This window comes from Schistocerca serialis, chromosome 1, assembly GCF_023864345.2.
Source record: "Schistocerca serialis cubense isolate TAMUIC-IGC-003099 chromosome 1, iqSchSeri2.2, whole genome shotgun sequence".
Taxonomy (NCBI): Eukaryota; Metazoa; Arthropoda; class Insecta; order Orthoptera; family Acrididae; genus Schistocerca; species Schistocerca serialis.
The window spans coordinates 1,153,384,330-1,153,397,641 of NC_064638.1; the positions used below are offsets into that span (position 1 = coordinate 1,153,384,330).

The following is a 13,312-nucleotide window of genomic DNA, read 5'->3' on the forward strand; positions in this document are numbered from 1 at the left end:
ACAAACTTGGCATCTCGTAATGTTATTGATGAAAGGTCGTTGATATGTACATGAAAAAAGTAATGGCCCTAAAATGAAACCGTGGGGAACAACACATATTATTGGTTCCCAGTTGGATGATGCCTGTTATCTTAATACACGTCTCTTTCCTATTGACATCCTTTGCTTTCTGTCAGATATTGTGATTTGAACCAGTTTGCAGCATTTCCTGTTACACTTCAGTATTATAATTTACTTAAAATGATATTAAGACTGATAGTCAAATGCCTTTGACAGATCATGAAATATACCAGTAGCCTGTAATTGATTGTCTAATGAATCCCGGAACCCGCCAGAAATCAGAATTGTGACTTGGATAAAATTTTATTTGTGGCCAGATGGTTAAGGTGACAACTGTAGAATATCTTTTCTAAAATTTTTGAGACTGCAGGCAAAAGTGAAATTGGATGTAAGTTTGCTAATATTTCTTTATCTCCTGTCTTATACAAAGGCTTAACTCCAGGATATGTCAGCCATTCGGGATTGCACATCATCATAGATTCACAATTTGTTAGAACCTTCTGAAGGAAAACTTCAGGCACCAAGTGCAGAATAGGGGGAGGAATGCAGGGGTGAATGATGTGTCATTTAACTCTTGATACTAGGTCCGGCAGATATCTGGAGGCGTAGTCAAATGTTGTTGGAACAGAAAGTACACAGGCTAAGTAGTACTTCATACAAAATTACAGTGAGTAAGGCTCCAAGGTTGCGTTTGTAGTCCATATGTGCTCCCAGTAGTGCTTGTGGTAATGCCTCTGTCCAAAATCCTCCGTGGCACATGAGAGCCGCCTTTAAGACGCAGTGCCACTGCTCGATGAGTTCGTCACTCTGTGAGTGATCGGCTGGCATTTGAAATTGATGGGTGCCGACCATGCTGCACAGTTCCAGGAAGAGGGCAGATTCAGACTGCTCACCTTGGTTGGTTGTTATAGACATGGAACAACTGAAGCACGAAATGCATGTCACCAAAGGTTTTGGCAGTGGACTCGGCTGTTGTATCTTTAAGCAGTACTGTTTTTACCCAATGAGTGATGTGGTCAATCAGTGAGAGGATGTAGAAATAGCCATCAGGAAAGGGGATTGGTCCCATGAGGTCAGTGTTACATGCTCAAAGTTGCAAGTATAACAGAACAGAAATTTGAAGTGTATGCCGTCAGTAAAGCACTGCCATGTGTGAGCAGTGTTTTCAAGTCCCATCTCAACAAGCCATCAGAGGATTACGTGTTCGTATCACATTGGGTTTCCAATGTGGTGCTTCACTATGGATGAGATTTAGGATGTATAATAACACGACCAGAATCTTAGTGAGCACACCTTTTATTTTTACTAAGCACAATATGTCTGCACACTCAGAAGTCATTAAGCGAAGTGACAGTCGAAGATCGCTCGCATGTGATCTCACTCGACCGCCAGTGATGTTCTTTGTTGTCACAATGTTCCCACATACTGCTGGAATCTTGTAATTTGTAAGAGCACACCTGGGGATCACTCAGGTGTGCTTGAAATACTAAACAATGTAGTTAGTAATAGCTTTGTTTTTTAGTTCTTTATCTTTCTGTTGCCTCACTTTTTCTCACTTAGTTTTCAGTTTTGTTCATGGCTCCATTAACATGAAAGTGATTGTATAATTGTGTTCATGCTACAGTTGCTGTCCTTTTGTCTGCAGATCATGTAGGATATACAACTTGAACTCAAAGAAAGTAATGTACCATATAAACAAGGCAATTCTGCCTGCTCCAGACGGATCTGAACTCGAGGGAAAGACAGTTCGACTTTTTCATGATGACACTTTGAAATCTTTCTTCCGGAGGCTGTGCTTTTCACCTGATGGAGAACTTCTGATAGTTCCTTCTGGTTTTGTTGAAATACCAGACACCGATAAACATTTCAATGCTACTTACATTTTTACAAGGTGCTCACTTAACAGGTAAATCTTTCATTTTTTTTAATCTAAAAATTTACATGGTTTAATTTCTTTTTTTTTTTTTTACCATTTTGTATGCAAGAATAATAATCCTGCTTATTAAATGTAGTCACATAAACTGCAGCTTTAAAACTATTTGGAAGTAAGTGTACATCTGTAAATTGTGATGTGGATTTCGGTTAATATTCTACTGTAGAGTAGACGAGGTGAGAAACTGTGAAACCAATTTCAAGAGACATACAAACACCAGTTACTGCTTTATCTGCACTTTTCAGCTTTGGCCAGGAACCACTCTCCCTGCTACATTACAAGTTGCATTTTAATAATTCGCTAACTGAAAGGCCTGGTATATAAATGGTAAATTTTTAAACTGGCATCACAGTTCAGTTTGTGACATTATGCATAAAAGTAAAATTCTTATTACTCTGCAGAGCAAAGTTTCAGATTAATGTGTAGTTTGCTTTCAATAATTTGAATTGAATGGGTTGCTGGCAGATATAGTAACAACAATGAGGTTGTTGAATAATTTTCCATTTAAAAGTTTGTGTGCAGCCTCACTGATCAAACAAAAAAAAAAAAAAAAAGGCAACAGGACATAGTACTGAGGGATAGATGACTTCAGATGTAACTGATGATAACACAAGATGATTTTTTTCTACCTTGCCATTTTTTCAAACCTCGACAGACAGCCTTGCCGTAGTGGTAACACTGGTTCCCATCAGATCACCAAAGTTAAGCATTTTCAGGCTTGCCAGCACTTGGATGTGTCACTATCTGAGTCTGTTGAGTGCTGTTGGCAAGCGGAGTGCACTCAGCCCTTGTGAGGCCAGTTGAGGAGCTACTTGATTGAGAAGGAGCGACACCAGTCACAGAAATTGGCAATAGCCGGGAGAGCAGTGTGCTGGCCACACGCCCCTCTGTATCCACATCCACACTTCCAGTGACACCTTAAGTCTGTGGATGACCTGGGGGCTGCTCGGTATTGTTGCGCCTTCAAGGTCTGTTTGGATGGTGTTTGTTTTTTGTTTTATTTTTCGATCATCACCATTTCACAGTGGTTTCAGAGATTGTTTCTAATTATCACAGACCAACAAATCACAGTTAATGTTACCTGAGATCCCAGGTGCAATCAACCTACAGATCCTCTTTCATACATTAAATAATATAGGTGATAGCTTTGGGCCTATAATCGGCAGAGTTGCTGAAGATCTAATAAAATTTCAGTGTGCTGTCTTTTTAAAAAGTGTTTTTTAAAGTGTTTTCAGAATGCAATAGATTTTTTGGTCCCAGTTGCTAGCTACAAATAGCACATACTCCTATTGTTGTGCTCAAAATGATTAAAGCAATGGAAGAAATTCATAAAAAGAGGGAATAAAAAGTTTATCTGATCACTTTTTAGACAGAAAATTGAGGGCTTGTATTTTTATAATACCAAAATGTTACATGGATAAACTAATAGGTAAAAAAAGAAAGATTTGAAAAGAGCATAATACATAACTCATTAACTGTCTTCACATAAAAATATAGACAAATCAGGAGATTGTAGTGCAGAAACAGAAATTTTAACAAAGGTGTTCTCCAGCTCTGAGATTATATTTCAGAATGACAGTCTGTCAAGAATTATGTGACATGTTTTCTTATCCACCACAATTTCAAACACTTGTTTGTAGAAAGTACATTGAATTGCCCCTCTAAAGAAGTGGTGTCTTAGACTTAATGTTAGATTATATGATTCTAGACTAATGGGAAAAAATAGGCTTTGATGAAGTTTGCAAATTTGCTTCCTGAATAAATGGACCCTACAGTTGTGTACATGTTTGATTCTGATGATACCGGGAAACTGACCACATTTGATGGATATTTCTCCACACATTAGGTGTGGACAGACCTTCATGCTGTTTGCACATAAAGGTCAGTTCACACTAGACACCAATGGATTTAAAGTAATGTCACTTAGCCCAATATTAAATGTTATGAGATACTGTCAGTCTTACAAAAAGTTGGAATATAGGGTTAGCATTAAGGAACTGGCAGTGATTAATTGCCAAAGCAAAATTCTTAACAAGTGTTTTTAACAAAGGTCATATGCTAAATTTTCCACATAGCTAAAAACAGAATAGGAACAGGTGTTTCCAAACAAATCAAGCATTGACATGTATTTGCTTGAGAAAATATACCCATCCACATAGACATAAAATTTCAAGAAAGCAATACGTAGAGCCTTTATATTTTCGCCTTGCTTTCTTTCCAAGTACCAAATAATGAGAAAACTCTATTTACTCCTTCAATATAACGAGTCTTTTTAAAGAAGTATTTCATCTTTTTGCATTCATAATCATATGAAGTGTAGGCTTTTTCTTTAAGATATTTCACTTTTTTTTATTTTGTAGAAAACTTAGAGGAATACATCCAAATGTTCAGATAACCTTCACTGCTTGTCATGAAAACAAAACAAAGCAAACAGTAAAACAAAGATTAGGAATAAACAAAAATCCACTGTTGTAACATCAGTGCATTGACGATAGGTTGGTTATCTTCCAGTTGCAAAACTTTTGCCCAAGAATGATTGACAGTGATGTTCACTTTTTTCCCATTCTCTTCGAATCTATTTATGGTTTGTGTGAATGCTGGAAATATTTTTGTTTCATTCCATGAGATCCAGGCTGAATTGGCTTGCTTTGAAACATCTGCTAGTGGCCAGATACCGGTGCACACGTCAGAAACGCGGAGCGAAACAGTGATGACGTAAGGCGAGAAGACTGCCTGTGGACGGGATTCAAACCCACACTGAAGTATAGTAACTGGGCTGGCTGAATGGCGGACCTGACACAACAAGAGCAAGGCAATAGCAACCTAAGCACCAAATAAGTGCAGCGAACCTTCGACACTGCGCTGTCAAAAGGTCAAGTACAGGCCACAATCCAGATGGAGACCAAAGAGGAAAACCAATACCAAAATGAAGTCATAGATGTGGGATTAAAGGGACCAGACTGCTACGGTCATCGGTCTGAAGTCATAGAAGAGTAGTCAGTAGTATGGTGGAGGTAGCAACGAATGCTATCAGACTAAGTACATGACTGACTGGGTGGCTGAGGTGCAGTAATATTTATGCCGGCTTCAAGGGACACTGTTGGCCAGTGCATTCACATGGCGAGATGATGGTGCACTCACTAGGTGAGTGCAGCGCTGCAAAGACACTACCTTCTATCGCCCATGGAGATCCATTTGTTCCAGCAGGCATTCAACTTTCTCACAGCCCTATACCAGATTCATACTGATTCTGAAAGTAACAGACTATCTTTATGCCAATAAATGAAGAGTGTGATTGTGTCAAATTGCTGCCAGTCTTAATCGGTGGAAGGCCATTTCTCACTGGATGGCTTGGAACGTCAAAATATTCCATGATTTATTTCATATGAGGAGATTCACACAAACTGTCAATGGAACGTAATGTAACTGTCAGGGTTTCTCCATAGGAATTTTGATGTCGACATCATATGCTATTAAAAAAAAAAAAAGCTAACCCACTCTCACCACTGATGTCATAGTACCAGGTTTTATGTTCTTGAAACTTGGTAATAATTACTTTATTACTTACTTTGGTTTTGTGGCATTGCGAATGTTGGAGAACTTTATGTATTTTTCCTTAAGGTGTTGGCACATGGACCATGCATTCAAGCATTGAATATGCAGAGTTTCTGATCCCATAGTATGGAAAACGCACTTCGTGGAGTGTTTCCGAACATGCAGAGCAATATCTAGCATGTCAGATATTCTTGATCTACATTTGAAAGTAGGCCAATGAGATGGAAGAAAGCCACTTCTATCACAGGCATGCCATATCTCTTTGCTACAAAGTCCCAAGATGCCATATAGGTTTTCAGTTGAAATCACTTGTGAATATATGTGCTTTTTAAACACCACTAAATTGAGGATCTCTCAAAACCCCGTTGTTAATTGTGTGATGTGCTGTAATAGAAAGATGTGAAATGTCATATTGGCAGCTAAAGACTTACTGTAACTTGCTTATTATGAAAATTTGCCGTGTCATGGCAATTGCACATTGAGAATCCACCAAAAATTCATTGTATGTGGTACAATTTGTTATAATTAAATGTCAGGTAATAACATACCTATGATTAAAGCTTTCAGCAGGTGATAAGAGGCAAAATATGGTGGTAAATCAGTCATGGTCAGTTATAGCGCAATGATGAGTAGTCATAGAATTGTTCCTGGATTGTCTCTCACTGGATCCAAACATTTTTTTTTTTTACTAACATTCGCATTTTCTCGCAGGTTCTGATACTTTTGCATTAGTTTAACAACAGTATACACTATAATATTCGATTTTATGTAAATACAGTAAGACTTGCTCAAATCGGCACGTGTATAATTCAGAAGTCTGCCCAAACCGTACAAGTATTTCAGTTCTGACACTTTCAGTGCACTTTTATATGCTGACCTTTTTTGTATAAAGCGGAATGTTCTTAATGTGGGAACGGAAAGCAAATCTTAGAACATACTAAATAATTCATTGTATAATGTGGAAAAGAGCCCATACAGTACTACTATATTATGGCTCATTAGTTATTCATGATTCTACAAGAATGTTACTTTTAAAGCCTTTGTTAAGTGGGGCAAAACCATGAAAATAGATCCAGCGCAGCGTGACGCTGCTGGTGTGGATCTAAAACCATGCTGCTCTGCGCAACAATGTATAAGTTAAACGCAGGAAACGGTTCATTCGTCAGCACTCTGTCAGCTTTCTCATTTTCCTCATTATTGATGCACGCCGGCACTTACAGGAACATTGTTGCACATCTACCAAAGCTCTGCTGCAATGTGCGCAGTAAAAGAGGTGGGTATTGTGCTGTTAAATAATGGTTTTACCCAGCAAGGTCATTATTTTCTGCTAGTTTCAGCACTTTAAGAGATATGTTAACTTGATGTCAAATGAACTATATGTGTCGTTAACACTTAATGAAAAGATTAATGTAATCAAGGCAAGTTAGAAAGACAAACTATCTGTGCACGAAATTATGTTGCATTTCAAATGCGGTAAAACACAAATGTATGAGACTTCAAGAAACGAGGAAAAGATTTGGGACGAATGGATGAAAGGGAACGGGCAGATGAAAAGAAAGGCGAAGAAGACCAGAAATGAAAAAGAAATTAACGAAATAGTGTGGAATGGTTCATAAGTGCACAGGCAAGAAACTTACCTTTATCTAAATCCATGTTGCTGAATAAGTCTCTGAAAGTCACGAAAGAGCTTGGAATTATAGAGTTTAAGGCATTCGCAGGATGGCTGGACAGGTTCAAAGCTACACACACAGTCATGTGGAATGAAGGGTGTGGAGAAGCTAAGGATGTGCAGGAAATTGTAGCAAGAGAATGGAAGACAATACTGTCCCAACTTAATTGCGAATTATCACCTGAAAGGGGTGTTCAATGCCGATGAAACAGGACTGTTATTGCACGCTGCCTTCAAAATTGCGAGCAATTCGAAGTGAAGTTCACCAGCAGATAAATTTTCAAGGAAAGATTCACTGTGCTGCTGTGTGGAAACATGTTAGGTGAAATGGAGAAGCCATTGGTGATGGGAAAGGCGGCACAAACCATGTTGTTTCAAAAACATAGTCAACAGTAAGCTTTCAGTCACATGGCGAAGCAATAAAAAGGCGTGGATGGTGAGTAGTCTTATGAAAGAATATCTAAGCTCTTTCAATGCCAAAATGAAAAAAGGAAATAGTCAAGTTCTGCTTTTCCTACACAATGCAACCTGCCACCCGAAAGTAACATTATCAAATGTGCAATTGGCTTAGTTCCCTCCAGGTTCAACCAGTCTCTCACTACCATTTGTTTATGAATCTGCTCGTACAAATCATTTGATGGTGATATTTGTATCGAATGCTCCTAATGGTATTTCATGGGCATATCCATGTTATCTTTGTAATATATTAAGTGAATACTTTGGATTAAAGGAGACCACTCATCGAATAGCAGAAGCACTAAGTTTTTGACAAGCACATAGGTGCTGCCCCCCCACCCCGTTCACCAGCTGAACTGCAATTTACATAACACTGTTGAAATAAATTATCTACAATTATTTTGCCAGGCAAATAAATTTTTTTGCCTAAAAGGTAACGAAAGTAGTTAAACTTGCAAAAGCTAATCAACATTGTCAGTTAAATTGTAAACTTTTCTCTGGTGTACCAAAATTAAAGATTTGCTGTCTGCCTCTTTCATAAATCTAAACTGCAGCTATAAAACAGTGCCAAATCCAGGATGGAATGTAACAGTATGATAAGGAAAGTTGCCGCTCACCAGATAGCGGAGATGCTGAGTTGCAGATAGGCACAACAAACGGACTCACACAATTAAAGCTTTTGGCCATTAAGGCATTCGTCAAAACACACACACACACACACACACACACACACACACACACACACACACTCACTCTCTCAATGTGCACTGCAGTTTGTGTGTGTGTGTGTGTGTGTGTGTGTGTGTGTGTGTGTGTGTGTGTGTGTGTGTGTTGACGAATGCCTTAATGGCCGAAAGCTTTAATTGTGAGAGTCTTTTTGTTGTGCCTATCTGCAACTCGGCATCTTGCTAAACTGCAATTTTTTTTTTTTTTTCATTTAGGTGGCACTACATTATTACAATGATGGGAATGGGGTACTACTGTCAGTAGTGATTACGAGGGATAAATATTAACACTGACAAAATTTGAAGCTGTAGATCTTCGTTCAGGAAGTGTACTGAATGAAACTCTAATATCATGGAAAACAATTACACGTGCTTTATTAATATCACGAGTACGACGGAAACACATTTAATACTCTTGAAACTCTTCTCAAATAATAATTATTGTAGTGTGGCCCGTACTATTGCTCATAAACTAAACTAAACTCCTCCTGAACAGCCCATGAAGGCCCAACGGTACAGAGTGGCCGCCGTGTCATCCTCAGCCCAAAGGCTTCACTGGATGCTGTTTTGGAGGGGCGTGTGGTCAGCACACCGCTCTCCCGGCCATATATGTTAGTTAACAAGACTGGAGCCACTACTTCTCAATCGAGTAGCTCCTCAGTTTGCCTCACAAGGGCTGAATGTACCCCGCGTGCCAACAGCACTTAGGCGGACCGGATGGTCACCCATCAAAGTGCTAGTGCATCCTGACAGCACTTAACTTCAGTGATCTGACAGGAACCAGTGTTACCATTGTGGCAGGACCATTGGCATACTATTGCTCATAATTTTTATAATTTCTTGCCCAACATTTTATTACCACAAAGTTCATAGACTTGAGGTTTGCATGTGCTTTCATCATTACCCATGTCTGGTCTTTCTCACTGTCAGCTTCAAACTCCTTTGTCTGCACTCCCACGTACCAATGATGTTAGTGCCATGCGAAGCTTATCTCTGAATAGAAACTGTTGTTTTACATAGCATAAATCCTGATTTTTGCCAATGTGTCTACTAAATTTCTTTAAAACAATATTTTTTATTTGCAATAAATTTACATTACAAAATTTCAAATAATTATATTGACAATAGATTGACAGAACATGTGCATTTATAATCTGAAATTATTATAAAAAAATGTGAAGATGAAAGGTTAAAAATATGAGGTACTGTGTTGCAGTGTTTAAAGCTGGAGTAGAACAACACAAGGTAATATTAGGTTGTGTGGGGTGGCATTCAGGTGAAATGCTGTGGAACAGGAGCAAGCAGGGACTAGTGGTGTTTAAACTGAGAGAGATTGAGGGAGTGAAGGAATATTCCAGGGAGATTTCTCACCTGTGCAGTTCAGAAATGCCATTGTTGGGAGGAGAATCCAGGTGATAATGGTCTTGAAGTGGGTTTTGAAGTCAGACAGTTTACATTGAGCTGCATGTACAGCAACTCTGTAGTTAGTGTCCCTTCAAGCTTTTGTCTGAAACTGAAATTGTAATTTGTGCGGAATTGTCCAACTCACGCTAGTTCATTCTTAAGTCGAGAGAGGCATAACTTATTGTCTGTGTCATCACTATTGTGTGTGAACTCAGGATTAAATCTATCAGTATTATCAAAGTTCCCATAAAGCCAACTGGAATTTGACATATAAGACGTTTGTTAGATAAATCTCAGAAGAATATTGAAAATATACAAAAAAACTTCTCATTTTGTGTAATTTTTTAGTCTTATTATGTGAGATATAAATGAAGATTTTCACTACAACATTATTTATTACAATGGGACAAGTTCCAGGACTTTGGTGAAGTAAATCGTCAGCTTACAAATCTAAATGTCAGCGTTGAGTACACAGCCAGTCCTCTGTTAATTTCTGTCATTACTGTTTCTTTCCTCTCTGTTAACGATTTGTGTATGTATTGTATTGCATTACATTTTGGAATCTACGTTAAATTGTAGGACCTCCTATAACTAGTTGTGTAATTCAGTCCAAATGTTGTAGGGAGGTAAGCCAGGACCACGTGCAGACAACTTTACAGTAGCTTATGGGATACATTAGCTTCTGTATGGTCTTTTAAACTGCAGTTCAATAAATGTTCTTGTAAAAGAGACCATGCAAAAGGGAGGGGTAATATTTCTTGAGCATATGTTCTTAATTTCATTGATCTTGTTTAGTCGTGTAGTTTGTGTTGTAATATTTTCTTTATTTTTGTGAAAGCTTACATATTTTATCTTCTTTACAGGCCAGTGTTATACTTGCCTTCACCTGACCAGTACACTATTGCAGTTAGATGCTGCCCTGTGTTATTTCAGCTTCATGAAGGAGATTCTGTTTTTGCACTCCCGTACAGGATAGTAATAGCAGTTGCAACACAGAGTTCTGTGATGCTTTATGATACGCAGCAGGCTGAACCATTTGCTCTCATTTCCAATATACATTATACAAGACTTACAGATGTATCATGGTAAGATATCAAAGTTTGAAGTATAACCAACTATTAATACATTAAACAGAAAGAACTAGCATGCTATAATGAATACTCTCAAAGTACGTTGTCATGTCTGCGTATAGTAACCTCTGAAAAATTGTTCAAAATGTTCTGCTAAATAATATAAAAAAAAATATTCAGTCTGTCCTTATACTCATATAATTTTATTTTTTATGCTTTAGGTCAGAAGACGGTCAAATTCTCGTTGTATCAAGCACTGATGGTTATTGTTCTGTTATAACATTTACACCTGGGGAGCTTGGTGAAGTTTATCGACCAAGTGAAGCAAAAAGTAGTGACTGTGATGGTACTGATAAACAGAATAGTGCAACTGAAAAGACTGGTGAGAACAGTAGTGAGCTTTCAAGTGTTCAGAAGGGAAAAGAAAGTTGTAAAATAGAGGAGCCTACAGAAAGAAGGCAAGGTACCACAGCGACGTCAAACAGAAGTGCCAATGGTAAGAGTGTCGAGTGTCAAGCTGGTGATAGTTCAAAAACATTGAAGGCTGAGTGTAAAACTGTGTCAAAAGAAAACAGTTCCAGTAATTCTGAACTTCTCTGTGACACACACGGAGAGTCTAATGTAAGTGCTGATGCGAGTGTGCTCTGTAATAGAACAAAGGAACCCAGTACTTTGAGGGAGGGCAAAGTTCAAGGTAAGGAAGTGGAATCCAGTTGCATGGAGGTTGACACTAACCAAACAAACACCATTTCAGAGAAAGAAAATAAATATGCTTCACAAAGTGACGCTGACCATAGTGATTCCAGTAAAAATGATCGAGCGTGCAGCACAGTTGAGAGTGCAGTAATACATGAAGTAAAAAATGAATCTGGAAGTTCGACAGAGAAAATGTGTGTTGTGGACAATGAACGAACTGAAAAAAGTGATGAGGGTACAGCTGAAAAAAGTGTCACCCAAAAGAAGAAAGAGCAGCTAGAAGATGGGAAAACAGAAGCACTTCAGGCTCATTCTCCACCACCCCCTGCTACTACCCCATGCAATTTAACTCCAGGCAATGATCAGAACAGACGTACACCTAGGCGGGTCCAGCTCATCACTCTGTCAAGCCCTAAGATAAGGAAGAAGCTTATACAGTAACATAAGGTGCAGAAACTGATTGTGTGTTAATGCTCTGCTTTTTATTCTCTAGTTATTTGTGTGGTGCAGAAATTGTATATTTAATAAAACCATTCTATTTATCATGGTTAAACTTGTTTGAAGATAGAAAAGGCATCTATATAGCAGATAGATCATTGACATACACATGGTAGAAACACAAATTCGTGAAAGTGAAGGTTTCTTTCTCTTCTTGTATATCCTTTTTGCCTTCATCAGCTGGAGAGGCACCCTCTGGAAATTCTGTTGTCTTCTACCTTTGTGTGTGTGTCAGTCTTTTGCTACCTGCTAGGTATAATTTTCTCAGACTTTTATGCAACTGTTTTATGTTGGACTTTCCTACCTTGTATAAATACCTTTTGTAATAGTTATTACAATATATTATTTAGAAGCGACTATACTATATAATCATGGCTACTGTTCACTGCAATACTGCATTGTCCTTAGTTGAAAAGATATAAATGTAATTTATCGTTTCTTATAGTGTGAGAATGTGCCATTATTATATCTTAACATTTTGAAAATATCTGGCTTTCCTTTAATTTAATTATTTCATTTGATGGAAAGGAATGAATCAAATGATGTATTTATTTAGCTTCAGTATTAAGACTCTTCTAACTGTAACACACCTTGATATGCTGTGCTTAAAATACATCAGCTGTTGAGAGAACTTAGGGTTTACTTAGCCAGAAATAAAGTGTTCAACATTTCTTAAAAATATATTTTATTAATGGCAGATTTTGTAACTAAAGACATTGATTGAAGATGTTAATAATTTTATAAGAGAAATGTATAAACAAATGCTTCTTATGGAGCATCCACTTACAATGACAGAAATTTTTAGAAATAGGCAATAAAAATGTCGCAAAAAATATAAAACAATATTTGGAGTCAGGGTGTTCTTTTTTCATCAGATATGTACGTTTAATGACCACTGTTAACCCTTCTGCTAAAGGCTACAGGCATATACATATGACGTATGCCCAGCAGGCAGAAGGTCTGACGGTTAAGGGCATTCTTGTATATCTGGGCACTGGAGGAGATGAACATGCACAATAGAATTGCGACTCACTGTTGTCTGGATTCCAGCATTGCTGCCAATACAGTCATTGCCTGCTCTTTGTAACGTCGGAAAATGCTATAGCATTCATGGCTCCTGGTTCCTTTCTTATTAAGATTCATTATATTAGATACAATTTGATTTCTTAACCTATACAAGGCAAATAAAAAACATATATAACCTGAAAGGGAATAATTATCCTAATGAACTGACGGACAAAGGCAA

The 13,312-nt window shown here is 37.9% G+C and overlaps 1 protein-coding gene across 2 annotated transcripts in view; it reads left to right on the forward strand.

Moving 5' to 3' along the window:
• Window positions 1-12,883, forward strand: part of LOC126417847 (chromatin assembly factor 1 subunit B) — a 42,595-nt gene extending 29,712 nt beyond the window's left edge. For both annotated transcript variants that reach the window (XM_050085149.1, XM_050085150.1), the window contains exons 6-8: window positions 1,706-1,966; window positions 10,666-10,887; window positions 11,094-12,883. In XM_050085149.1, coding sequence (XP_049941106.1) covers window positions 1,706-1,966; window positions 10,666-10,887; window positions 11,094-12,009 — 1,399 coding nt within the window. In that variant the 3' untranslated portion in view covers window positions 12,010-12,883. The remainder of the gene's footprint in view (window positions 1-1,705; window positions 1,967-10,665; window positions 10,888-11,093) is intronic.
• Window positions 12,884-13,312: the final 429 nt, after the last annotated feature.